This window comes from Oncorhynchus clarkii, unplaced genomic scaffold (assembly GCF_045791955.1).
Source record: "Oncorhynchus clarkii lewisi isolate Uvic-CL-2024 unplaced genomic scaffold, UVic_Ocla_1.0 unplaced_contig_2926_pilon_pilon, whole genome shotgun sequence".
In the NCBI taxonomy this organism is placed as follows: domain Eukaryota; kingdom Metazoa; phylum Chordata; class Actinopteri; order Salmoniformes; family Salmonidae; genus Oncorhynchus; species Oncorhynchus clarkii.
The window spans coordinates 116,071-144,059 of record NW_027261117.1 but is presented as its reverse complement, the minus strand read 5'-3'; the positions used below and the strand labels follow the sequence as shown (position 1 = coordinate 144,059).

At 45.0% G+C, this 27,989-nt stretch overlaps 1 protein-coding gene across 2 annotated transcripts; it reads left to right on the top strand.

Annotated features, from left to right (window-relative positions):
• The first annotated feature begins 746 nt into the window (after positions 1-746).
• Positions 747-26,911, top strand: LOC139404914 (acetylcholinesterase collagenic tail peptide-like). Of its 2 annotated transcripts, none has more exons than XM_071147455.1 (16): positions 747-1,037; positions 3,535-3,653; positions 4,650-4,766; positions 6,929-6,973; positions 7,150-7,176; positions 17,795-17,866; positions 18,363-18,425; positions 18,524-18,550; positions 18,710-18,790; positions 19,054-19,134; positions 21,399-21,495; positions 22,614-22,750; positions 22,886-23,005; positions 23,161-23,287; positions 23,562-23,664; positions 23,815-26,911. In XM_071147455.1, exons 1-16 carry the CDS (start codon positions 941-943, stop codon positions 23,882-23,884), a joined length of 1,383 nt encoding a protein of 460 aa, XP_071003556.1. In that variant the 5' UTR covers positions 747-940; the 3' UTR covers positions 23,885-26,911. The 2 variants fall into 2 exon arrangements, with proteins under 2 accessions (XP_071003556.1, XP_071003555.1); XM_071147454.1 differs by having other exon boundaries at positions 801-1,037; positions 23,146-23,287.
• The last annotated feature ends 1,078 nt before the right edge of the window (positions 26,912-27,989 follow it).

Here is a 27,989-nt window from a genome sequence, read left to right as displayed (position 1 = left end):
AGTCCTGACACTTGAGTTTGTTGAGAGCATGGTTTTGGAAGCATAAGGACCTTTCATATCAGTGAGAAATAATTGTCAAACAAGGTTATGTTCATTTGTAAGAGTAATTCATTTGTTCACTTCATTTGGGGTGATAAAACTGAACGTAAAATTCAAGTCATGGCAATCACCTACACATGCAAACAACTGATTGCTCTAATTGGGAAAATGGCAAATATAATTCAAAACTTTTACATTCATTTATTTAAATTGATACTGGCGTCTATATTGATCCCCTGCCAGCCCACGATCCAAGTGCCTCTTTATAAATGCCTGACCATTAATGTTGCGGCAGAGGCTGATAAATAGATGGGGGTCTAATTGATATATCCTAGAGACCGATGTTGTGGTGTTTTAGATTCTATATTTTTTACGGTGACAACCCGACACAGGTGCTTTGCGATTTGCATTCATGACAGAACCGTGTTCATTTTTCCTTGTCTTGTGCAACATGTACACGATCAGATACCTTGTGAAATTGTGTTCTGTTTATTTGTCTACAGTTGTGAAGTGACCACATAGTATGTATGGTCTTTGTCTTTCCAATGACATTCCAGCCATGTAGTATGTTGTGTCGTCGTTGTGTCGTCTTGTTTCCTTATGAGAGGAGAGGGGAAAGGATTCAGAAAGGCATCCCTTGCAGTAGTAAGATTGTAATATTGTCACAAAGAGCAGCTGACACGATGCCTCCTGTAAATTTAGCGCTCACTGAGGCAGGAGATTTAATGGGCAATGGTTGGCAGGCACTCCCCTCCTAAAGACGCAGGGATACTGAGAGAGGAGAGAGCGGGCTGTTGAGGGCAGTAGGCAAGAGAGAGTCAGAGAGTGAGAGTGGAGTCGTTTTGCTGTGTCTCCTCAGTAAACCCAAGTTGGAGACAGAGGGCATTGTATTGACAGCAGCATGATCCTTATCACATTTGGACTCTATCTTCCACTATTGTTTTGTTATGTCTTGTCTCAGTCCTCTTTCCTGGACAATATTCTCTCATTCCCAGCAGGTAAGCGAGCCAGCCGTGTGTGTGTGTGTGTACATGCGCATACTCATGCATGTGTGTGTGTTTATATGTGTGTATGTGTGTGTGCGTGCAGGAATATGTCATGCACGGTTTTGACAAGCTGCAGTCCGACCCTGGGTAAACCCCATGTCGTGTCTTATCCTGATTGTCTTTGCACTTTGAAGAAGTGTGTGTTCCTGTGTATTTTCCCTTCATTTATGAAATATGAAATGCTGTCAGAATGGAAATGTCTCTATAAATAGCGTCTGTGGACAGTTCCTGACAGGGAGGCGCATGGTGCTTCATATGTGTATTCAGTCAGAGCCAGGAGCAGCTCTCTCCGGTGTGGATGACTCCACGTATCATGTTACAGCTCCCAGTCGGAATATTCTGCTGTTCTTATTGGATTCTAGTTATTACGTGTTAAATTTGTAGAGCTATTTTACTTGTTGTTGTATATCTATGTAGATACCAGTTCTAGCGTCTAGTGTTGTCAACAACCTACCAGACTGTACAGTCTTGGCCAAAAGTTTTGAGAATGACACAAATATTAATTTCCACAAAGTTTGCTGCTTCAGTGTCTTTAGATATTTTTGTCAGATGTTACTATGGAATACTGAAGTATAATTACAAGCATTTCATAAGTGTCAAAGGCTTTTATTAACAATTACATGAAGTTGATGCAAAGAGTCAATATTTGCAGTTTTGACCCTTCTTTTTCAAGACCTCTGCAATCCGCCCTGGCATGCTGTCAATTAACTTCGTGGCTACATCCTGACTGATGGCAGCCCATTCTTGCATAATCAATGCTTGGAGTTTGTCAGAATTTGTGGGTTTTTGTTTGTCCACCCGTCTCTTGAGGATTGACCACAAGTTCTCAATGGGATTAAGGTCTGGGGAGTTTCCTGGCCATGAACTGAAAATATCTATGTTTTGTTCCCCGAGCCACTTAGTTATCACTTTTGCCTCATGGCAAGGTGCCCCATCATCCTGGAAAAGGCATTGTTCGTTACCAAACTATTCCTGGATGGTTGGGAGAAGTTGCTCTTGGAGGATGTGTTGGTAGCATTCTTTATTCATGGCTGTGTTCTTAGGTAAATTTGTGAGCGAGCCCACTCCCTTGGCTGAGAAGCAACCCCACACATGAATGGTCTCAGGATGCTTTACTGTTGGCATGACACAGGACTGATGGTAGCGCTCACCTTGTCTTCTCCGGACAAGCTTTTTTCCGGATGCCCCAAACAATCGGAAAGGGGATTCATCAGAGAAAATGACTTTACCCCAGTCCTCAGCAGTCCAATCCCTGTACCTTTTGCAGAATATCAGTCTGTCCCTTATGTTTTTCCTGGAGAGAAGTGGGTTCTTTGCTGCCCTTCTTGACACCAGGCCATCCCCCAAAAGTCTACGCCTCACTGTGCATGCAGATGCACTCACACCTGCCTGCTGCCCTTCCTGAGCAAGCTCTGTACTGGTGGTGCCCCGATCCCGCAGCTGAATCAACTTTAGGAGACGGTCCTGGCGCTTGCTGGAATGTCTTGGGCGCCCTGTAGCCTTCTTCACAACAATTGAACCGCTCTCCTTGAAGTTCTTGATGATCCGATAAATGGTTGATTTAGGTGCAATCTTACTGGCAACCATAACCTTGCCTGTGAAGCCCTTTTTTTGCAAAGCAATGATGACGGCACGTGTTTCCTTGCAGGTAACCATGATTGACAGAGGAAGAGCAATTATTCTAAGCACCACCCTCCTTTTTAAGCTTCCAGTCTGTTATTTGAACTCAATCAGCATGACAGAGATCTCCAGCCTTGTCCTCGTCAACACTCACACCTGCGTTAACGAGAGAATCGCTGACATGATGTCAGCTGATCCTTTTGTGGCAGGGCTGAAATGCAGTGGAAATGTTTTTTGGGGATTCAGTTCATTTGCATGGCACTTTGCAATTAATTGCAATTCATCTGATCACTCTTCATAACATTCTGGAGTATATGCAAATTGCCATCATTCAAAATGAGGCAGCAGCCTTTGAAAATTAATATTTGTGTCATTCTCAAAACTTTTGGCCACAACTGTACATTTGGATACATTTACAGATTACTTTCAGTTCAGCTGATGTTTTTTGTGAAGGGGAGGATCTGCTGATTGAGTGGATTTTAACTTGGCAGCTGCAACACCACTTCTTTGCCAATGCCCCTATGCAGGAGCTTTTCCTTCGTGGCTTGTTAGTGAGGGGTTTGTTCTCTGCCTCTGCAGGATGCAGTAACATACAGATTCTATTACACACCTTACCATCCACTCTGATGCTGTTAGAAATAAGCCAACATTGAGTTTTCTTTAAGCCCCTTCAACTAGTTTTGACACGGACTCTATTCATTTAATTTCCCACTGATGTCAACATGACAAACAAATGAAATATGTCTATTACAAGGGCATCCTCTGCAGGGTCGGTGTGTATTTATTTCCCATGTGACTGACTTACCATACTGTCCACTACTTTCCTCAGCTCTCCAACAACAACCTGCCGTGGACCAGCAGAGGAAATTCAACCCCTGCTGTTTACTGAGTCCACCCCCGCCCCCCCTATTCCCTCCTCCTCCCTCACTGTGGCACCCCGGTGGTCATGTGAGTCCAAAGTCATGTGACTTGCCCATTTGACAGGTGTATGATTGTTTATTTGTCCTTGGGTGCTGTCCAACCCTCACTCCCTGGCTACGTTCCAAATGGCACCCTATTCCCTATTTAGCGTACTACATTTGATAGGGCTGTGGTCAAAAGTAGTGGACTATAATGTATAGGGAACAGTGTGTCATTTCTGACTTAGCCTCACTCTTGCCCTCCTCCGCCACTGACTAAGAGCAGTAGGGATTTCTGATGATAGAGTAGGTGTGTGCAGGAAGCAATGGATTAACTGGTCTCCCAACAGTGCTGACTGCAGATCAGGGTTGATGAGGTGATACGACCATAGAGGGTCCTCTCAGAGATACAACTCTGTATATCCTGTTAGAGGGTCCTCTCAGAGATACAACTATGTCTGTTAGATGGTCCTCTCAGAGATACGACTCTGTATATCCTGTTAGAGGGTCCTCTCAGAGATACAACTCTGTCTGTTAGAGGGTCCTCTCAGAGATACAACTCTGTCTATCCTGTTAGAGGGTCCTCTGTCGTTCTGGCCCTGAGCAAGGCAGCTGCTGTTCCCCGGACGCCGATGACGTGGATGTTGATCAAGGCAGCCCCCCGCACCTCTCTAATTCTCTAATTCAGAGGGGTTGGATTAAATGCAGAAGACACATTTCAGTTGAATGCATTCAGTTGTACAACTGACTAGGTATCCCCCTTCCCTTTCCCAGAGATACAACCCTCAGTCTCGAGCCTGGACTGTAAACTCAAGAGGGGTGATGAGCAGGAGTTGACACTGAATAATTGTGTAGAATCTCAAATTCAAATTGACAGATGACATGACACACAGCTGTCATTTTGATTGGCAAGTAGTGAGCATAAGTGATCCACAATCTTAACTGCACTGTAATTGTACTTCAGTACCACAAACGGCTACTGATCATTTTATTATAAAATAGAGCACTGATTGAATGGAAGAGTGTTTTTGTTTGATTGGTTTAGAATGAGGAGACCAGTAAGGGAGGTGATCACAGACCAGATCCAGATACAGGGACGGAGCTGAAAGGGCCCAGCTGTGTCCCAGGACCCCCTGGCCCCAACGGACCCCCCGGTCCTCAGGTAGGTAAACCTATCCACCCCCAAATGTCTCTGTTAATGTTGTCATCCCACTGGCTTCATCAATTCAATATATATTTTTTAAGCCCGATAATGGCCCATACAGTTATAATACGGTTATAATGCAGATATTTGGAAGAGTATTTAATCAGGGTTTATCAGGTGGAGACAATGGTTAGTTGCCTGAGCTTCCTTACTTGTCAGTAATGGTGGTAGACAGGTGTTGGGGGGTTGGCTAAGTCCTCTATAGACCTCTATCAGCTCTTTACCATCTGAGACCCATGTGAGTTCCTTCTCCTTCCTTCCTCTTGTTCCTCTAGAGCTAGGGACGGGGACGGGGACGGAGATGGGGACGGGGACGGAGACGGGGACGGGGACAGAGACAGGGACAGAGACAGGGACAGAGATGGGGACAGGGACAGGGACAGGGACAGGGACAGAGACAGGGACGGAGACAGGGACAGGGACAGAGACAGGGACAGGGACGGAGACGGGGACAGAGACGGGGACAGAGACGGGGACAGAGACGGGGACAGGGACAGGGACGGAGACTGGGACGGAGACTGGGACGGAGATGTGGACGGAGACGGGGACGGAGACGGGGACGGGGACAGGAATGGGGATTACATGGAGCTCTGCAACACATTAATGCTCCACATTTAGACACGACGCAAATAGACTTTTTCCACTGACTGCCACGACTCTCCGTCCCTCCACACACCATTCTTAGAAACAACCCAAACAGTCTGCATGGAAAGACATATTGAGTGGAGGGAGTCAATTCCTGTATCTCCCACCAGGGTGGGTGGTGTTGCTGTGTGGAGGGTGGGTGGTGGTGTTGCTGTGTGGAGGGTGGGTGGTGGTGTTGCTGTGTGGAGGGTGGGTGGGTGGGTGGTGGTGCTGTGTGGAGGGTTGGTGGGTGGTGGTGTTGCTGTGTGGAGGGTGGGTGGTGTGTTATTGTGTGGAGGGTGGGTGGTGGTGTTGTTGCTGTGTGGAGGGTGAGTGGTGGTGTTGCTATGTGGAGGGTGGGTGGTGATGGTACTGTGTGGAGGGTGGTGGTGGTGTTATTGTGTGGAGGGTGGTGGTGGTGTTATTGTGTGGAGGGTGGGTGGTGGTGTTGTTGCTGTGTGGAGGGTGGGGGGTGGTGTTGTTGCTGTGTGGAGGGTGGGTGGTGGTGTTGCTGTGTGGAGGGTGGGTGGCTGTGTGGAGGGTGGGTGGTAGTGTTGTTGCTCTGTGGAGGGTGGGTGGTGTTGTGGCTGTGTGGAGGGTGGGTGGTGGTGTGGCTGTGTGGGTGGTGTTGTTGCTGTGTGGAGGGTGGTGGTGGTGTTGCTGTGTGGAGGGTGGTGGTGGTGTTGCTGTGTGGAGGGTGGTGGTGGTGTTGCTGTGTGGAGGGTGGTGGTGATGTTGCTGTGTGGAGGGTGGGTGGTGGTGGTGTTGCTGTGTGGAGGGTGGGTGGTGGTGGTGTTGCTGTGTGGAGGGTGGGTGGTGGTGGTGTTGCTGTGTGGAGGGTGGGTGGTGGTGTTGTTGCTGTGTGGAGGGTGGGTGGTGGTGTTGTTGCTGTGTGGAGGGTGGGTGGTGGTGTTGTTGCTGTGTGGAGGGTGGTGGTGGTGTTGCTGTGTGGAGGGTGGGTGGTGATGGTGTTGCTGTGTGGAGGGTGGGTGGTGGTGTTGTTGCTGTGTGGAGGGTGGGTGGTGGTGTGGCTGTGTGGAGGGTGGGTGGTGGTGTGGCTGTGTGGAGGGTGGTGGTGGTGTTGCTGTGTGGAGGGTGGTGGTGGTGTTGCTGTGTGGAGGGTGGTGGTGGTGTTGTAATGCAGAAGATCCTATAGTAATTCCAGAGTCCTATAAATGGCCACTTGCCTAGATGGCATTCTGTCAGGGAGAGGAGAGCATGATTGGTAAACTCTTCAGATTTGTTTTTCACATCTGTATTCATACACAGTTTAGCCTATACAGTATGGCACCGGAGTTAGCTGACTGCTAAGGAAGCTAACAACAAACACATTTGGTGTCCGTATGGATCCTGTACCTACTCATTAACATGACATTGTGAAGGGAAATAATATTTAGAATATTACAGGGATTGTAAATAATCAGTTGATGGCATAAAGACAGAAAAAGCCCATGTTCTGATTGGTTAGATATCTGATTATTGTTGACCTTCTACAGGGTCCAGCTGGGCTACCAGGTCTGACGGGACCAAAAGGTGAAAAGGTAAGTGTAATTTATAAACAGTTGTTTTTGCATTAGATGTTTAGTGAATGATTGAAAACTACCATTATACGAAGCGGAAAGGCCTTGTATAAAAAATCAGCAGTTATATCTCTCTCTGTCTCTGTCTCTCTTCTTTGCTCTCTCTCTCCACCTCCATCCAACGATCTTGTTGCCAGGGAGAACTGGGACGACCTGGACAAAAGGTGAGAGCACCCATTGATCATTCTATTAGCTCTGCTAAGTGGATTTGCTGAAAAATGAGATCCAGTCCCTCCTCAGTCTGTCTGGTGGGCTGTAACTCACGTCCCCGCCGCCCGTCTGTCCGCCCGCTGCCTGGTTATGAGCATTATGACATTCAGAGAAAGACAAGCAGCACAACCTGTACACGATGCCAGGACAGCTAGGACACAGAGAGAGCAAGACAAGCAGCACAACCTTGACACGATGCCAGGACAGCTAGGATACAGAGAGAGAGAAAGACAAGCAGCACAACCTTTACACGATGCCAGGACAGCTAGGACACAGAGAGAGCAAGACAAGCAGCACCACCTTGACACGATGCCAGGACAGCTAGGACACAGAGAGAGAAAGACAAGAAGCACAACCTGTACACGATGCCAGAACAGCTGGGACACAGAGAGAGCAAGACAAGCAGCACAACCTTGACACGATGCCAGGACAGCTAGGACACAGAGAGAGCAAGACAAGCAGCACAACCTTTACACAATGCCAGGACAGCTAGGACACAGAGAGAGAAAGACAAGCAGCACAACCTTGACACGATGCCAGGACAGCTAGGACACAGAGAGAGAAAGACAAGCAGCACAATCTGTACACGATGCCAGAACAGCTGGGACACAGAGAGAGCAAGACAAGCAGCACAACCTTGACACGATGCCAGGGCAGCTAGGACACAGAGAGAGAAAGACAAGCAGCACAACCTTGATACGATGCCAGGATAGCTAGGACACAGAGAGAGCAAGACAAGCAGCACAACCTGTACACGATGCCAGGACAGCTGGGACACAGAGAGAGAAAGACAAGCAGCACAACCTTGACACGATGCCAGGACAGCTAGGACACAGAGAGAGAAAGACAAGCAGCACAACCTGTACACGATGCCAGGACAGCTAGGACACAGAGAGAGAAAGACAAGCAGCACAACCTTGATACGATGCCAGGATAGCTAGGACACAGAGAGAGCAAGACAAGCAGCACAACCTTGACACGATGCCAGGACAGCTAGGACAGAGAGAGAGAAAGACAAGCAGCACAACCTTGATACGATGCCAGAACAGCTAGGACACAGAGAGAGCAAGACAAGCAGCACAACCTTGACACGATGCCAGGACAGCTAGGACACAGAGAGAGAAAGACAAGCAGCACAACCTGTACACGATGCCAGAACAGCTAGGACACAGAGAGAGAAAGACAAGCAGCACAACCTGTACACAATGCCAGAACAGCTAGGACACAGAGAGAGAAAGACAAGCAGCACAACCTTGACACAATGCCAGGACAGCTAGGACACAGAGCGAGAAAGACAAGTAGCACAACTTGTACACGATGCCAGAACAGCTAGGACACAGAGAGAGCAAGACAAGCAGCACAACCTTTACACGATGCCAGGACAGCTGGGACACAGAGAGAGAAATACAAGCAGCACAACCTGTACACAATGCCAGAACAGCTAGGACACAGAGAGAGCAAGACAAGCAGCACAACCTTTACACGATGCCAGGACAGCTAGGACACAGAGAGAGCAAGACAAGCAGCACAACCTTTACACGATGCCAGGACAGCTGGGACACAGAGAGAGAAAGACAAGCAGCACAACCTTTACACGATGCCAGGACAACTAGGACACAGAGAGAGAAAGACAAGAAGCACAACCTGTACACGATGCCAGAACAGCTGGGACACAGAGAGAGCAAGACAAGCAGCACCACCTTGACACAATGCCAGGACAGCTAGGACACAGAGAGAGAAAGACAAGCAGCACAACCTTGACACGATGCCAGGACAGCTAGGACACAGAGAGAGCAAGACAAGCAGCACAACCTTTACACAATGCCAGGACAGCTGGGACACAGAGAGAGAAAGACAAGCAACACAACCTTGACACGATGCCAGGACAGCTAGGACACAGAGAGAGAAAGACAAGCAACACAACCTTGACACGATGCCAGGACAGCTAGGACACAGAGAGAGAAAGACAAGAAGCACAACCTGTACACGATGCCAGAACAGCTGGGACACAGAGAGAGCAAGACAAGCAGCACAACCTTGACACGATGCCAGGACAGCTAGGACACAGAGAGAGAAATACAAGCAGCACAACCTTGATACGATGCCAGGATAGCTAGGACACAGAGAGAGCAAGACAAGCAGCACAACCTTGACACGATGCCAGGACAGCTAGGACACAGAGAGAGAAAGACAAGCAGCACAACCTGTACACGATGCCAGAACAGCTAGGACACAGAGAGAGCAAGACAAGCAAATCAAATCAAATCAAATTTTATTTGTCACATACAAATGGTTAGCAGATGTTAATGCGAGTGTAGCGAAATGCTTGTGCTTCTAGTTCCGACAATGCAGTAATAACCAACAAGTAATCTAACTAACAATTCCAAAACTACTGTCTTGTACACAGTGTGAGGGGATAAAGAATATGTACATAAGGATATATGAATGAGTGATGGTACAGAGCAGCATAGGCAGATACAGTAGATGGTATCGAGTACAGTATATACATATGAGATGAGTATGTAAACAAAGTGGCATAGTTAAAGTGGCTAGTGATACATGTATTACATAAGGATACAGTCGATGATATAGAGTACAGTATATACGTATGCATATGAGATGAATAATGTAGGGTAAGTAACATTATATAAGGTAGCATTGTTTAAAGTGGCTAGTGATATATTTACATCATTTCCCATCAATTCCCATTATTAAAGTGGCTGGAGTTGAGTCAGTGTCAGTGTGTTGGCAGCAGCCACTCAATGTTAGTGGTGGCTGTTTAACAGTCTGATAGCCTTGAGATAGAAGCTGTTTTTCAGTCTCTCGGTCCCAGCTTTGATGCACCTGTACTGACCTCGCCTTCTGGATGATAGCGGGGTGAACAGGCAGTGGCTCGGGTGGTTGATGTCCTTGATGATCTTTATGGCCTTCCTGTGACATCGGGTGGTGTAGGTGTCCTGGAGGGCAGGTAGTTTGCCCCCGGTGATGCGTTGTGCAGACCTCACTACCCTCTGGAGAGCCTTACGGTTGAGGGCGGAGCAGTTGCCGTACCAGGCGGTGATACACCCCGCCAGGATGCTCTCGATTGTGCATCTGTAGAAGTTTGTGAGTGCTTTTGGTGACAAGCCGAATTTCTTCAGCCTCCTGAGGTTGAAGAGGCGCTGCTGCGCCTTCTTCACAATGCTGTCTGTGTGAGTGGACCAATTCAGTTTGTCTGTGATGTGTATGCCGAGGAACTTAAAACTTGCTACCCTCTCCACTACTGTTCCATCGATGTGGATAGGGGGGTGTTCCCTCTGCTGTTTCCTGAAGTCCACAATCATCTCCTTAGTTTTGTTGACGTTGAGTGTGAGGTTATTTTCCTGACACCACACTCCGAGGGCCCTCACCTCCTCCCTGTAGGCCGTCTCGTCGTTGTTGGTAATCAAGCCTACCACTGTTGTGTCGTCCGCAAACTTGATGATTGAGTTGGAGGCGTGCGTGGCCACGCAGTCGTGGGTGAACAGGGAGTACAGGAGAGGGCTCAGAACGCACCCTTGTGGGGCCCCAGTGTTGAGGATCAGCGGGGAGGAGATGTTGTTGCCTACCCTCACCACCTGGGGGCGGCCCGTCAGGAAGTCCAGTATCCAGTTGCACAGGGCGGGGTCGAGACCCAGGGTCTCGAGCTTGATGACGAGCTTGGAGGGTACTATGGTGTTGAATGCCGAGCTGTAGTCAATGAACAGCATTCTCACATAGGTATTCCTCTTGTCCAGATGGGTTAGGGCAGTGTGCAGTGTTGTTGAGATTGCATCGTCTGTGGACCTATTTGGGCGGTAAGCAAATTGGAGTGGGTGGAGGTGATATGGTCCTTGACTAGTCTCTCAAAGCACTTCATGATAACGGAAGTGAGTGCTACGGGGCGGTAGTCGTTTAGCTCAGTTACCTTAGCTTTCTTGGGAACAGGAACAATGGTGGCCCTCTTGAAGCATGTGGGAACAGCAGACTGGTATAGGGATTGATTGAATATGTCCGTAAACACACCGGCCAGCTGGTCTGCGCATGCTCTGAGGGCGCGGCTGGGGATGCCGTCTGGGCCTGCAGCCTTGCGAGGGTTAACACGTTTAAATGTCTTACTCACCTCGGCTGCAGTGAAGGAGAGACCGAAAGTTTTCGTTGCAGGCCGTGTCAGTGGCACTGTATTGTCCTCAAAGCGGGCAAAAAAGTTATTTAGTCTGCCTGGGAGCAGGACATCCTGGTCCGTGACTGGGCTGGATTTCTTCCTGTAGTCCGTGATTGACTGTAGACCCTGCCACATGCCTCTTGTGTCTGAGCCGTTGAATTGAGATTCTACTTTGTCTCTGTACTGACGCTTAGCTTGTTTGATAGCCTTGCGGAGGGAATAGCTGCACTGTTTGTATTCGGTCATGTTACCAGACACCTTGCCCTGATTAAAAGCAGTGGTTCGCGCTTTCAGTTTCACACGAATGCTGCCATCAATCCACGGTTTCTGGTTAGGGAATGTTTTAATCGTTGCTATGGGAACGACATCTTCAACGCACGTTCTAATGAACTCGCACACCGAATCAGCGTATTCGTCAATGTTGTTGTCTGACGCAATACGAAACATGTCCCAGTCCACGTGATGGAAGCAGTCTTGGAGTGTGGAGTCAGCTTGGTCGGACCAGCGTTGGACAGACCTCAGCGTGGGAGCCTCTTGTAGCAGCACAACCTTTACACGATGCCAGGACAGCTAGGACACAGAGAGAGAAAGACAAGCAGCACAACCTTGACACGATGCCAGGACAGCTAGGACACAGAGAGAGCAAGACAAGCAGCACAACCTTTACACGATGCCAGGACAGCTAGGACACAGAGAGAGAAAGACAAGCAGCACAACCTTGACACGATGCCAGTACAGCTAGGACACAGAGAGAGCCGCTGAGATAGAAGATGCATAGAATCATTCTGCTGAGTTGTAGAGGAGAGTGGATAAACATCCCACCCCGTCCCATGTCTCCTCTAACAGATGGGGAACTTATGGTCACCCTGTTAGTTCCTGAAACCTATCCAGATTCACTGGGCCCTGTTCAGGAGGGTGCAGCGTTACAGCACCTTCACATAGAGATGTATAGCATAGAAAATAGAAGATTGTCGGAGGGACAGGGGAAGAGTGAGACCTGTCAGAAGAGAAGTGTGGTCTTAATCAATTGGTGGCTGCAGTTATGTATTAAAACAGTTCCGTTGGGAGAGCTTCACAATGCGTCCCAAATGGCACCCTATTCCCTTTATAGTTGACTACTTTTGACCAGGACCCATGGTCAAAAGTAGTGCGCTATATAGAGAATAGGGTGCCATTTGGAACGTGTCCTCAGTCACTGCCCTGCTCTGTCTGAGCTGCAGGGCTGGCTGTGTACAGCAGCAGCATTGCAGTGCAATTTAGCTTAGTGCTCGAGCCAGACCATAAATCATTTTATTTCCCACAAGCAGAGGGCCTTCCTGTTCTATATATACGGCCTATCATTTAATTAAAGCGGACAGAGTGACAGACCTTGTTAAAGTCCTTCTCTCTCTCCACATGGCGGACCAGGGTAAATACAGAACACAGGTTGTCATGTCAACATCCCGATCGGCTTATGGAATTCTCTGTAACTATTCAGAACAATCATGTTTGTAACTCCTGCTATATGCTACGTCTATGATATTACACATGGAATTATTATACTGTACACTACACAGCTTACATGGATAGCTGCTGATTCATTCAATACTTATTTTCTTTATTTAAATGATGCCAGGTCAGCTGGTCATTTCTTTGTATACGGCAGTCTTCATGCCCTGTGTTTTCTAGTCAGTTCAGAACTTCTGGTCTGCTTAAAGTTGTGTTCTAACAGTTCTGATATGGCTCAGCTATTCCCACACATACCCTATGTACCGTACACAGGAGGCTGCTGAGGGGAGGACGGCTCATAATAACGTCCGGAACGCCACAAATGGAATGGCATCAAACACCTGGAAACCATGGAAACCATGTGTTTGATGTATTTGATACCATTCCACAAAGTATGCTCCAATCATTACTGTGGGATAACTGTAAAAAGTCTGCTCCGGCCTCCCGGGTGGCGCAGTGGTTAAGGGTGCTGTACTGCAGCGCCAGCTGTGCCATGAGTCCCTGGGTTCGCGCCCAGGCTCTGTCGTAACCGGCCGCGACCGGGAGGTCTGTGGGGCGACGCACAATTGGCCTAGCGTCGTCCGGGTTAGGGAGGGATTGGTCGGTAGGGATCTCCTTGTCTCATCGCGCACCAGCGACTCCTGTGGCGGGCCGGGCGCAGTGCGCACTAGCCAAGGTTGCCAGGTGCACGGTGTAGCCTCCGACACATTGGTGCGGCTGGCTTCCGGGTTGGATGCGCGCTGTATTAAGAAGCAGTACGGCTGGTTGGGTTGTGTATCGGAGGACGCATGACATTCAGCCTTCGTCTCTCCGGAGCCCGTACGGGAGTTGTAGCAATGAGACAAGATAGTAGCTACTACAACAATTGGATACCACGAAATTGGGGAGAAAAAGGGGTAAAAAAATATATTAAAAAAGTCTGCTCCAACCATTACTGTGTGATAACTGTAAAAAGTCTGCTCCAACCATTACTGTGTGATAACTGTAAAAAGTCTGCTCCAACCAGTACGGTGTGATAACTGTAAAAAGTCTGCTCCAACCATTACTGTGTGATAACTGTAAAAAGTCTGCTCCAACCATTACTGTGTGACAACTGTAAAAAGTCTGCTCCAACCATTACTGTGTGATAACTGTAAAAAGTCTGCTCCAACCATTATTGTGTGATAACTGTAAAAAATCTGCTAAATCAGGCATTTCCAAAGTGGAGGTACTGCAGGGGGTCTGCGGCATGATTCTTATTTTTTTAACAATAATAATACATTCATTAATACAATATATTTTGTATTAATATTGCTACCAACAACCGATTAAACACATTTTGCAGAAGGGATCTGTGAAAAGTGTTTAGACTAGAGGGTGCAATACAATACAATATATTATTCAACCACAATTTCTGTTAAACCTTAGATGCACAGCCTGGGACTGGGAGGTTCATCGGTATATAGATATCCACATTTCTTTAACTAAATTCTTCTTGTATTCCCCAAAATGTTGTTTTGAACATAATGGCACTGTAATTTATGCCTAAAACGGCAACATTTTCTCTGTGTCCATGGCAAAATGGGTAGAACTAATTTGGTCTCCTGTTTTAGTCTTAGACCTAGATTTAATCAGATTAAGTGTTAACAGGCGATATCCGACACCCGCATAGCTGATGTTTTGGCGGTGTCAGAGATGTAACTCTGTTAGAGCTGTGAGCGGTGAGAGGCAGCTGCTCATGTGGTCATTTTCACGAAGCCACATCCATTCCACTCTTGTCAGAAGTTCAGAAAGAGAAAGTGTCGGCTATATAGAAATGACACTCAAACAACATAATAACAATTTACACTGAGTGGACAAAACATTATGCTCTTTCCATAACCTCTACAGGATTGGTGAGTCCCCCTCCGGAAGGTTGAGCTAACGTAGGCTAGTCACATTAGCCTGAGGTTGTAAGTAACAAGAACATTTCCCAGAACATAGACATATCTGATATTGGCAGAAAGCTTAAATTCTTGTTAATCTAACTGCACTGTCCAATTTACAGTAGCTATTACAGTGAAATAATACCATGCTATTGTTTGAAGAGAGTGTTATTTCCATAACGTAGACTGACCAGGTGAATCCAGGTGAACGCTATGATCCCTTATTGATGTAATTTGTTAAATCCACTTCAGTCAGTGTAGATGAAGGGGAGGAAACAGGTTAAATAAGTATTTTTAAGCCTTGAGACAATTGGGACATGGATTTTGTATGTGTGCCATTCAGAGGGTGAATGGGCAAGACAATAGATTTAAGTGCCTTTGAATGGGGTATGGTAGTAGGAGCCAGGCGCACCGGTTTGTGTCAAGAACTGCAATGCTGCTGGGTTTTTCACTCTCAACAGTTTCCTGTGTGTATCAAGAATGGTCCACCACGCAGAGGATATCCAGCCAACTTGACACAACTGTGGGAAACATAGGAGTCAACATGGGCCTGCATCCCTGTGGAACACTTTGGACACCTTGTAGACTCCATACCCCGACAAATTGAGACTGTTCTGAGGGCAAAAGGGGATGCAACTCAATATTAGGAAGGTGTTCTTAATGTTTGGTATGCTCAGTGTGTATCAACCTAATGAAGGTGTAGATTACATTCAGGTGGCCTTGTCCCACTAGGCCTACTGTCCCTGGTATAATTTAGCCACATTGATATTGTGGCAGATTGTAACCAAAGCCAGCCATAATTAACCATAAAGGCTGGGCTACAGGTAAATAAAATGTACAGCTCTGATTTTCTCCCCATCGTGACTGTTGAAGGGGTAAATAACAATTGTTTCATTGAAGGGGAGAATTTTAGCTTTCCAGAAATTCCAGAAATATTATTGTATGGGAAAATAGAGCTTCTGATGATATCAAAACAGAACTTCCCTACATGAAAGTAAGAAAGATAATAAACATGATTGTTTCTGGTTGAGGTTAGTTACAAGTGAAGTGTCTTGGCTTCACATCAGTTCAAAAGATGGACTGAAGAGACCACCTGGGAGCTTTGTGGGAGAGTCGGACAGATCAGCTAAATCAGATCGCGCAACTGAAAGATGTCAACTCTGCCAATGAGAGGGTTGCATGAAATATCCTGACTTCTGATTGGACAAAACGGATGAAAAGGAGCTTCATGTCAAATGAAATGTCCATTAGTCTCGTGTGGAATTCTCATCTGGTCACATTTTTATCAACTAAAATCAGGTTACAGTTATCGTTTTTTTCCAGAGCGTCTCATTATCATAGCTTTAGTCAGGAAAAATAAGTTGTCAAGTATTTTTTTGGCATACAGTGGGGCAAAAAAGTATTTAGTCAGCCACCAATTGTGCAAGTTCCCCCACTTAAAAATATGAGAGAAGCCTGTAATTTTCATCATAGGTACACTTCAACTATGACAGACAAAATGAGAAAAAAAATCCAGAAAATCACATTGTAGGATTTTTAATGAATTTATTTGCAAATTATGGTGGAAAATAAGTATTTGGTCACCTACAAACAAGCAAGATTTCTGGCTCTCACAGACATATGGAAGACATACAAGACCACTGATAATCTCCCTCGATCTGAGGCTCCACGCAAGATCTCACCCCGTGGGGTCAAAATGATCACAAGAACGGTGAGAAAAAATCCCAGAACCACACGGGAGGACCTAGTGAATGACCTGCAGAGAGCTGGGACCAAAGTAACAAAGCCTACCATCAGTAACACACTACGCCGCCAGGGACTCAAATCCTGCAGTGCCAGACGTGTCCCCCTGCTTAAGCCAGTACATGTCCAGGCCTGTCTGAAGTTTGCTAGAGAGCATTTGGATGATCCAGACGAAGATTGGGAGAATGTCATATGGTCAGATGAAACCAAAATATAACTTTTTGGTAAAAACTCAACTCGTCGTGTTTGGAGGAAAAAGAATGCTGAGTTGCATCCAAAGAACACCATACCTACTGTGAAGCATGGGGGTGGAAACATCATGCTTTAGGGCTGTTTTTCTGCAAAGGGACCAGGACGACTGATCCGTGTAAAGGAAAGAATGAATGGGGCCATGTATCGTGAGATTTTGAGTGAAAACCTCCTTCCATCAGCAAGGGCATTGAAGATGAAACGTGGCTGGGTCTTTCAGCATGACAATGATCCCAAACACACCGCCCGGGCAACGAAGGAGTCCAGATCTCAACCCCATAGAAAATCTTTGAAGGGAGTTGAAAGTCCGTGTTGCCCAGCAACAGCCCCAAATCATCACTGCTCTAGAGGAGATCTGCATGGAGCAATGGGCCAAAATACCAGCAACAGTGTGTGAAAACCTTGTGAAGACTTACAGAAAACGTTTGACCTCTGTCATTGTCAACAAAAGGTATATAACAAAGTATTGAGAAACTTTTGTTATTGACCAAATACTTATTTCCCACCATCATTTACAAATAAATTCATTAAAAATCCTACAATGTGATTTTCTGGATTATTTTTTCTCATTTTGTCTGTCATATTTGAAGTGTACCTATGATGAAAATTACAGGCCTCTCATCTTTTTAAGTGGGAGAACTTGCACAATTGGGGCTGACTAAATACTTTTTTGCCCCACTGTAGTTGTTGTTGGCGAAATTTACACTGGTACTAGAATTGCAAGAAATCAACTTTAAAATGGCAAAATGGCCTCTATGCCCAAAGGCAAAATGTGTAGAATTCCAGGTAATGAGCATTTCTTCTCTGACGCTAAAAGGGGCCTTTAAAGATGTATTTCCTGGAACCCAAGACTTGAAGTCATAGTAAAACTGCTTCTATGCTAGTTATAGTCCACTCTGAAGTAGGACTTGTGTTCTGATATTATGAGGTTGTCCCTGATGAATTTGCTATCACATAAGGGGTCACCCACGCAAAAAAAACAATTTGGGAACCCTGTGCTAAAGAAATTATGTTGTGGCCCACCAGGGTCGGACGGGGCCTCCAGGTCTCCCGGGGCGCCAGGGACCAGCCGGGTGGCCAGGACCAAATGGGCCCAAGGTGAGTAAGTCCTATTTCATGGTGCCCAAATGTCAATATGATATTATACCGTATCATAGTATGGAAAAAAAATGATAGAACACAAATTATGCAATAAGATATGTGTGTTCCTGTACCTACAGGTGTTAGATCTTAATTTGACCAGTTTCGTCGCAGGAGTAAAATAATCTTGCAGCAGGAGGATTTGATTTTTTTTTTTTAAGTGATCATTTCTAATGAGAATGGACTGTAGTTTTGATAGGCCACAGCAGGTTATATATTAGCAGTAAAATCTAGTAAGGGAAAGAGAACTGTGGGTTTTCAGTGAATTTATGTAAATCATGAGGCTCATTTGAATTTCCTATGGTGCAGGAAAATTCTCTGCGACAGAGTGATCAAAATTAAGATACCACATCTGTATGATATTATTTGTAAAGGTAGATGAAGACTGTGTTGTCAGAGCCGTGTGTGTGTGTGTGTGTGTGTGTGCACGCGTGCGTGCGTTTGTGTCTGGCAGGGGGAGAAGGGAGATGGTGGATTGATGGGAATACCTGGAGCAAGAGGACCTCTTGGACCTAAGGTCTGTGAACCTTCATCCTTTACTGAGAAAATTGTCTGATTTCAACCATCATGTTATTCATAATTTCTATACTTCAGACTTCTGATCTTCCTTCCTAGGGTTTACCTGGATACAAAGGAGAAAAGGTGGGTGATTACTTCAAATGTTTTTGACTGCTTTCTTTTATTCTATTACATTACAAACCATATTTTAGTTCCTCTGGGTTGGTTCAACAACGTGTGTGTTTTCAGTGTGTTTATGGATGTTTTGTTTACAGTTGTTTTGTCTCCTGTCTGTCTCATCAGGGTTCCCGTGGTGACCGTAGTGAGAGAGGGATGAAGGGAGACAAGGGCACAATGGGCTTCCCTGGAATGCTTGGACAGAAAGTGAGACATACATCTTGTAACATGATCTGATGTTTATCGGCTGCTGGGGTTGATGTGGAGGAGCTGGAGGAAGGGGAGAAGGAGCAGGAGGAGGTCATTGTAGGGTGACGTGTAGTGGAGGCTCATTGAACAACAGGATAGAACCAGAATCAACTGGCCCTCCATAATAACTGAAGAACACAATTCTAAACTGGACCACAGTTATTTATATGACATACCGGCATATGTTGTTGTTGATGGAGTGCTGTGGTTTATGTCCTCAGGGGGAAATGGGTCCAAAGGGAGAACCTGGAATCTCAGGGAATAGAGGACCGACGGGCAGACCAGGGAAGAGGGGCAAACAGGTGAGAGATATATCTGATTAGTAAACAGGTGAGAGATATACTTTATTAGTAAACAGGTGAGAGATATACTTTATTAGTAAACAGATGAGAGATATACTTTATTAGTAAACAGGTGAGAGATATATCTTATCATTAAACAGGTGAGAGATATATCTTATCATTAAACAGGTGAGAGATATACTTTATTAGTAAACAGATGGGATATATACCTGATTAGTAAACAGATGGGATATATACCTGATTAGTAAACAGGTGAGAGATATACTTTATTAGTAAACAGGTGAGAGATATACTTTATTAGTAAACAGATGAGAGATATACTTTATTAGTAAACAGGTGAGAGATATATCTTATCATTAAACAGGTGAGAGATATATCTTATCATTAAACAGGTGAGAGATATACTTTATTAGTAAACAGATGGGATATATACCTGATTAGTAAACAGATGGGATATATACCTGATTAGTAAACAGGTGAGAGATATACTTTATTAGTAAACAGGTGAGAGATATACTTTATTAGTAAACAGATGAGAGATATACTTTATTAGTAAACAGGTGAGAGATATATCTTATCATTAAACAGGTGAGAGATATATCTTATCATTAAACAGGTGAGAGATATACTTTATTAGTAAACAGGTGAGAGATATACTTTATTAGTAAACAGGTGAGAGATATACTTTATTAGTAAACAGGTGAGAGATATATCTTATCATTAAACAGGTGAGAGATATATCTTATCATTAAACAGGTGAGAGATATACTTTATTAGTAAACAGGTGAGAGATATACTTTATTAGTAAACAGGTGAGAGATATATCTTATTAGTAAACAGGTGAGAGATATACCTGATTAGTAAACAGGTGAGAGATATACTTTATTAGTAAACAGGTGAGAGATATACTTTATTAGTAAACAGGTGAGAGATATACTTTATTAGTAAACAGGTGAGAGATATACCTGATTAGTAAACAGGTGAGAGATATACCTGATTAGTAAACAGGTGAGAGATATACTTTATTAGTAAACAGGTGAGAGATATAATTTATTAGTAAACAGGTGAGAGATATACTTTATTAGTAAACAGGTGAGAGATATACCTGATTAGTAAACAGGTGAGAGATATTATTTATTAGTAAACAGGTGAGAGAAACTGTATTAAACAGGTGAGAGAGATACTGTATTAAACAGGTGAGAGAGTTACTGTAGAAAACAGGTGAGAGATATACCTGATTAGTAAACAGGTGAGATATACTGTATTAAACAGGTGAGATATACTGTATTAAACAGGTGAGAGATATACTGTATTAAACAGGTGAGAGATATACTGTATTAAACAGGTGAGAGAGATGCTGTATTAAACAGGTGAGAGAGATGCTGTATTAAACAGGTGAGAGAGATGCTGTATTAAACAGGTGAGAGATACTGTATTAAACAGGTGAGAGAGATACTGTATTAAACAGGTGAGAGAGATACTGTATTAAACAGGTGAGAGATGCTGTATTAAACAGGTGAGAGATGCTGTATTAAACAGGTGAGAGATGCTGTATTAAACAGGTGAGAGATGCTGTATTAAACAGGTGAGAGATGCTGTATTAAACAGGTGAGAGATGCTGTATTAAACAGGTGAGAGATGCTGTATTAAACAGGTGAGAGATGCTGTATTAAACAGGTGAGAGATGCTGTATTAAACAGGTGAGAGATGCTGTATTAAACAGGTGAGAGATGCTGTATTAAACAGGTGAGAGATGCTGTATTAAACAGGTGAGAGATGCTGTATTAAACAGGTGAGAGAGATACTGTATTAAACAGGTGAGAGATGCTGTATTAAAGAGGTGTTTTGTTTATTAAACAGGTGAGAGATATACTGTATTAGGATCTTACTTGGATCTTAATTACTTAATATCATATGCTGTTAGAAGCTGTGATTTAAAAAAGTTTTTTTACCTTTATTTAACTAGGGAAGTCAGTTAAGAACAAATTCTTATTTTCAATGACAGCCTAGAAACAGTGGGTTAACTGCCTTGTTCAGGGGCAGAACAACAGATTTTGACCTTGTCAGCTCGGGGATTTGATCTAGCAACCTTTCGATTACTAGTCCAACGCTCTAACCACTATGCTACCTGCTGCCCTCTTTGAGCAACATACTGTAACTTCAAATCACTATGATGTGGTGACATGTTTCGACCACTAAAGGTTTACCATATGTTTGTCTGTCGATGTTTTTACATGTGGTATTTTTCTTGTCTGATTAAACAGGGAGGGAAGGGCGACAATGGGATTATCGGCCCTCTAGGTCCAGCAGGTCCTCAGGGGCCCCCAGGCCACCCTGGTCCCCCAGGTCTCCCAGCCTCAGGTAAGGACTCTACCTCCATCAGCTCTCCCATCTGAGCTTCGCTTCTTTAGAGACCGCTGTAGGGCTAGGGAGTGTGGCTGGGCTAACATGCTAATCTGTTGCCAGTCTGTGATATGCAGGCTGAGTGTGTACCTGGATGAATTCCAGGGAAGAACATCGAGTCAGATTTAGAGTGATTGGTATGTTCTTTGTTGGAGGCTCTGCCCATTTTCTGGACTCTGAAGGCTAGTTTCTCAGACCTAGATTATTAAAATATTGTCCTGTAATTAAAAGAAAGGCAAAATGGAGAATCTCACTGGAAAGTACATTTTGAGGTTTAATATGAGGTCCTGTCAGTGTGAGAAGCTTCAGGGATGGGTGTGAGAAGCTTCAGGGATGGGTGTGAGAAGCTTCAGGGATGGGTGTGAGAATCTTCAGGGATGAGTGTGAGAAGCTTCAGGTATGAGTGTGAGAAGCTTCAGGGATGGGTCTGAGAAGCTTCAGGGATGGGTGTGAGAAGCTTCAGGTATGGGTCTGAGAAGCTTCAGGGATGGGTGTGAGAAGCTTCAGGTATGGGTCTGAGAAGCTTCAGGGATGGGTGTGAGAAGCTTCAGGCAGGCAGCCCCCCGTGCAGCATCAGCGAAAGGAAGCAGACATTAAAACACAGCAGGAGGTAACACCAGAGAGCTTATTTAGCTTCAGAGGAACCTGATCACCGCCCCTCTCTCCCCCTCCTGAGGTGTAACAGATACCATGAGGGGGGTGGCGGGGGGATCTGGGATGGGACGGATGCTAAAGCCATGACATCATGTCCTTAAAACAAATTCATAGTGGGCCAAGAAGCTCCTTACATATTTACAAACATTATGTCACCATGTAATTAAACTGTGACAGCCGGTGTCTTGTTCAGGTGTCTGCGCAAATTAAGTTGATTGCTTTACCAACTTCATAGATAGACGAGGGGGCCAGGATAGTGCATTTCAGCAGAGGTATTTATAACATATAGTCCCTGTGACCTCGCTCATGGCTGTCTCTGAATGTGGTACTCTGTGATATAGAGATGGTTTCATGTGTACATCACTTTTTGTACATATGCCTACATTGATAATATATGATCTAAATGTTTATTTCTTGTTCAGGACTCTACGTGGTTGGAACGAAAGGTGAGAGGGGGCTACCAGGTCTTCCTGGACCTTGCAGCTGTAACTCCATTAGTGTGAAGAGTCCACAGTTTGATGAACATAGTTCCAGGAGCGACTACGCCAAAGTGCCGGCGGTGAGCAGGCAACACAAGTAACACATGATCAACATTTATTGCGAATCAGAAACTTGCCTCAGCTAAGGCACTTAATAGGCCAAATTAGTCTTTATTGTGTCTCACCCAGAATGTATTTTGTTGTTTCTCATACAGATATTTGTGGTAAACAATCAAGAAGAACTAGATCGTCTTCATACGGACAATGCCCTAGCCTTCCGGAAAGACCAGAGATCGCTTTACTTCAAAGACACCAGCGGATGGCTGCCCATTCAGGTACCTCACTTGATACACTATCTTCTAAACGGGATATGTCTAAGTGCTTACAGTATACAGCCTTACAGCCTGGCAAGGTTCGTCTTTAAATTACAGTTTTATTTCATTTTGTTAGTTTTAGTTTCTAATCTCTGTAAAAGACTTCTTTCTTCCAGCTGACGCCGTTCCAGTCTACGGAGAACGCTCCGGAACAGGAGGGTTACTGTGGCGACGGGATCGTTCAGATTCCCAATGGGGAGGAATGTGACGACGGGAATAGGATTGTCACCGACGGCTGCGTCAGTAAGTCATGTTATCAGAGTGGATGAACCAGATTCGTGGTTTGGTTCTGCTGATGGTTCTGTTTGTTGGAGCCTGGAGTTGTGGGTTCAGTTACCGCATGGGAAGTTGATTTGGATAAATGCACTTGTTAAATGATAATGCTATTGATGACATACAGAAGCACCGGTCTGGTTTGAATGGCTATTGATCTCCCCCTGTCTCTCTGTGTCTTTCTCTCTCCGCGTGTCTCTATTTTTCTCCCCCTCTGTTTCTCTCTCCATCCCTTCCTCCTCAGAGTGTAAACATGCTTACTGTGGAGATGGTTATCGCTACGACGGGGCCGAGGAATGTGATGGAAAGGACTTTGGCTATCAGACATGCAACTCATATCTCCCAGGGTTAGTAGGCTTACTGGCTTGATCCATTATTGTCTGCTTTCCATATCTTACTGTAGGTAACCTCATAACTTTGTGTTCCCTATGAAGCAGTAACTGTCTGCCATTGTCATGATTAGTTGACAGAGGGTTCTAATTCTCCTTGATTCCCAGGTCTTATGGTCGTCTCAGATGCACTCCGTACTGTGTCATTGACTCTACAAACTGCAAGTATTTCACATGAGGAGGACCCTGGACACAGCAGTGGGATCCTTCTTGTCTTGTTTGCCTTGGTACTGAACAGGATGACGGTAATGCAAATAAAAGATCAACAACAACACTGCAAACAAGAGACTCAAAAAGGAAGTGTTGACAAACTGGACTAAGCCTGACAAAATAACTAAAACTACACACACTAACTCTGTTGTATCGCTGCTGAAGCCATGTAGCTCCCGAGGAGGGGAGCCGGGGCCAGTAAAACGCCCCCTCATCCATTCGCACTGGACAATTTCACTTTGTCTTAAATAAAACTCAACTCAAGACTGAAGAGGCTCTGCCCAACTGATAGGACCAGCCGCTGAACGAGAGGCGGTCAAATGAGAGACAGCCAGGAAGGGAGAGACAGCCAATGGGAAAGCTCTGAGAAAGTGAGAGACTCGTGGGTGGAGCCGGAAGCCATATTTACCTCGACGTAGAACTGTTAAAGAAGAGAGAACCAGGTCTGAACAATCAGAAGTAGGGTGCTGTGTATTTTACTGCAACGTCAATGACGTCATGTACTGTAGCATTTGCATGAGGCTGAGATTGCTGTGAGACCATGGCCACAGATGTCATTACCTAGGCATTTAACCAATCACAATACTTACTATCGTTGTCATGAGCTTCGTACTGTGTATATATAGTAGGTATCCAATTGTACGTAGGGAGTATATTGTATGTTATAATTGTACTAATCAGGACAGCAGGGGCATGTTATAATGATACAGTATTCAGGAGGATTCTGAGAGCCTTGGTCAGTCTGTACTGAAGAGGCAGATCTTAAGCCTTGGTCAGTCTGTACTGAAGAGGCAGATCTTAAGCCTTGGTCAGTCTGTACTGAAGAGGCAGATCTTAAGCCTTGGTCAGTCTGTACTGAAGAGGCAGATCTTAAACCTTGGTCAGTCTACTGTAGAGGCAGATCTTAAGCCTTGGTCAGTCTGTACTGTAGAGGCAGATCTTAAGCATTGGTCAGTCTGTACTGTAGAGGCAGATCTTAAACCTTGGTCAGTCTGTACTGTAGAGGCAGATCTTAAACCTTGGTCAGTCTGTACTGAAGAGGCAGATCTTAAGCCTTGGTCAGTCTGTACTGAAGAGGCAGATCTTAAGCCTTGGTCAGTCTGTACTGAAGAGGCAGATCTTAAACCTTGGTCAGTCTGTACTGAAGAGGCAGATCTTAAACCTTGGTCAGTCTGTACTGAAGAGGCAGATCTTAAGCCTTGGTCAGTCTGTACTGTAGAGGCAGATCTTAAACCTTGGTCAGTCTGTACTGAAGAGGCAGATCTTAAGCTTTGGTCAGTCTGTACTGAAGAGGCAGATCTTAAGCCTTGGTCAGTCTGTACTGAAGAGGCAGATCTTAAGCCTTGGTCAGTCTGTACTGTAGAGGCAGATCTGAAGCCTTGGTCAGTCTGTACTGTAGAGGCAGATCTTAAACCTTGGTCAGTCTGTACTGAAGAGGCAGATCTTAAGCCTTGGTCAGTCTGTACTGAAGAGGCAGATCTGAAGCCTTGGTCAGATCCTCTTCAGAAGAACAGTAAAGCTATGTACTGTACAGTAGTAGCATTAAGCCAAGATGACTGCCTGTGGAAATAGCAGCCAAGCTGATAGACCGGGAACCCTCACCTTCTGGTAGAACTGAACAGCTGTTGTCCCAAATGACTCCCTATGTAGTACACTACTTGTGACAAGAGTCCTATGGGCCCTGGTTAAAAGTAGTGCACTATATAGGGGATAGTGTGCCATTTGGACAGCCAGGCCCGTGCGCTCTATTAGCTTTTGATGGCACTGTACTGTAGTTGAAGAGGGCCGTTCAGAATGTGGACATTGTGGGCAAGGTCAAGCTTTGCTTTAGTTTAGATTGACATTTCCACGGTTTAACTCAGGAACCTCTAACATAATGTTTTCAGAGAAATCCTCCCTCATATCCACTGTAGAACACAGATGAGACCAATGAGTCTATGCTGCACACTGACTGTTACACTGTTACACCTCACTCAGATGTGCTTACTGTACATGTTGATGACTCGTGCCATCAGTCCTCCAGGTAAAGAGGAGGACCTCAGTGAACTACTGTCCGCAGGGAGATATGACACGTGAAGGCAGGCAAACTGTTATTATTACTGCTACTACTACATGTTCTTAAATCATTTCCTCATTGCAGAACAGGAAGCTTGTTTAGCTGCTAATTGGTAGGAAGTGAATTCCGATAGTTAGGGTGGGAAACCTTATGACAGTCTACGGTGCATCAGTTAGAAAGCTCTGGACATCTTCCTGTCTCGTATTTATAGCAGCACTCCTCTTGATACCTCCAGCCTGCCTGGTATATAACTGGAGCAGAACTACTGCACCACTCAGTGGAGAACTGAACACTATGGTTGTAGTCTGCAGTACTTCCTGTATTCCCTCAGTAGTTTAAGAGAACGTTTCAGGATAAGCTGTTCTTTACCACAAGCTATAGGTCGCCGTGCCAACGGAGGCCGACCTTTAACCTCACCCACACTTAGGAAAATATTGTTGCTCACGTAAAAGTGGAAGTATGAAAATATGTCATTTCAAGACTGTTCTAAATGTTACATCTGCATGTTAGTGGTACTGTAATTTACAAGTTTAAAATGCAACCGATTTGCCAAAGGAGGCTGTGAATGAAGCCTACATGCTGTAAGTAAATATTAGTCAACTCTCGACAAGGTATATGCTTTTAAAGAAATATTGATGGTTCTTGTTAATGTAACTGTATAACTGTAAGGACTGAATATTACGTCAACTTTTATATGACAGGTATAAATGTATTATCCATTGCACCGTGTATAAACACGTGAAATATCCATTTGTTTGGCTAATATGAGTGTACTGTATGCTGTAGGTACACTGGTAGCATGTGATAACATTACACAATGCTTGGTGGTGGTGAATGCGCTCGCATATCAGGATTTCAAAACTCCTCTGATTTCATAATTAAGACATGTTTGACACAGACATGCATTATTGAGAACAAAATAAAGATGAGAAAATGGAAGCTGTTGACTGCTACAAGCTATTTACTCAGCCAAGGAACTCACATCAAATGTTCAAATCCACTTTTTTTTTTTAATGGTTGCATACACATTTTTGACCAGAGTCAATACTCTCTAGTTAGTGTCAGGGCATCTGGTTGGTCTGACATGGGGCTGGGAGTCAGGGGTTTGTCAGCATCCCCGAGTAGAGGAGTCTCCTCTGTCGTTGACAGTGATTGGATGGTTGGTGTGTGGTGGGGAGCAGACTGACAGTTACGGAAATTCTGTTGACGTTCTCTCAGGAAGGAAGAGAACACATTACACAGCAGTGGACCTGCATCAAGCAGAGAAAAGACTCTGTCAGCAGGCAGCTGCTGACAAAGTGCTGTGTCTGTCTGTACTATTTCATGTATTGGCAGGGCATAAATATCCTCAGAGAGACAGAGTCTTGAACTGAACACACCACAGCTAGAATTGTCATCAACTCTCCCGGATTTGGCCTAGTGTTCTATAGTCAGCCTGATGGTCTACCTCACGAGCAGTATCATTATTCTGGGACTATTTTGTAAATGCCCTAATCAACTGAAAAGCAAACAAAGGAATTGTATGATCTCTCAGAATGAGCTCTGTGCTTGCGTGCGTGCGTGCGTGAGTGCGTGCGTGCGGCAGAAGATTGAGGGCTCAGGTTGTGGCAGGGAGCCATGGGTACAGGACAGGAGTAGGTAAGAGTTGGTTGCCGTTCTGCCCTCCCCTCTCCGTAACTCAATTACCATGTCATATTTCACTCCATGATTTCATTAAGGTTCATTTGCCTGCAGAGATGCCCAAGTAAAAGCTTACTTCTGCTTTTCTTTGTCCTACCACTCTGGGTTCCCTAACCAGACCAATGTGATTTGTGGGCAGAGTACAGATGTCTCTCTGTAGATGCCTTTAGAAATGCAGCCCATTCTATTATCTTAATGAAGAGTTCTGAAGTTGATAAAATAATACAGAGGCCATTTTGTGCTCTGTGTGACCCTAAAATATAATTTGAGAGGGACAGTCTGGGTGACCTTCATCAGTTTATCCTGGGAGGGGAGGGGGGGGGGGGCTTTGACCTCT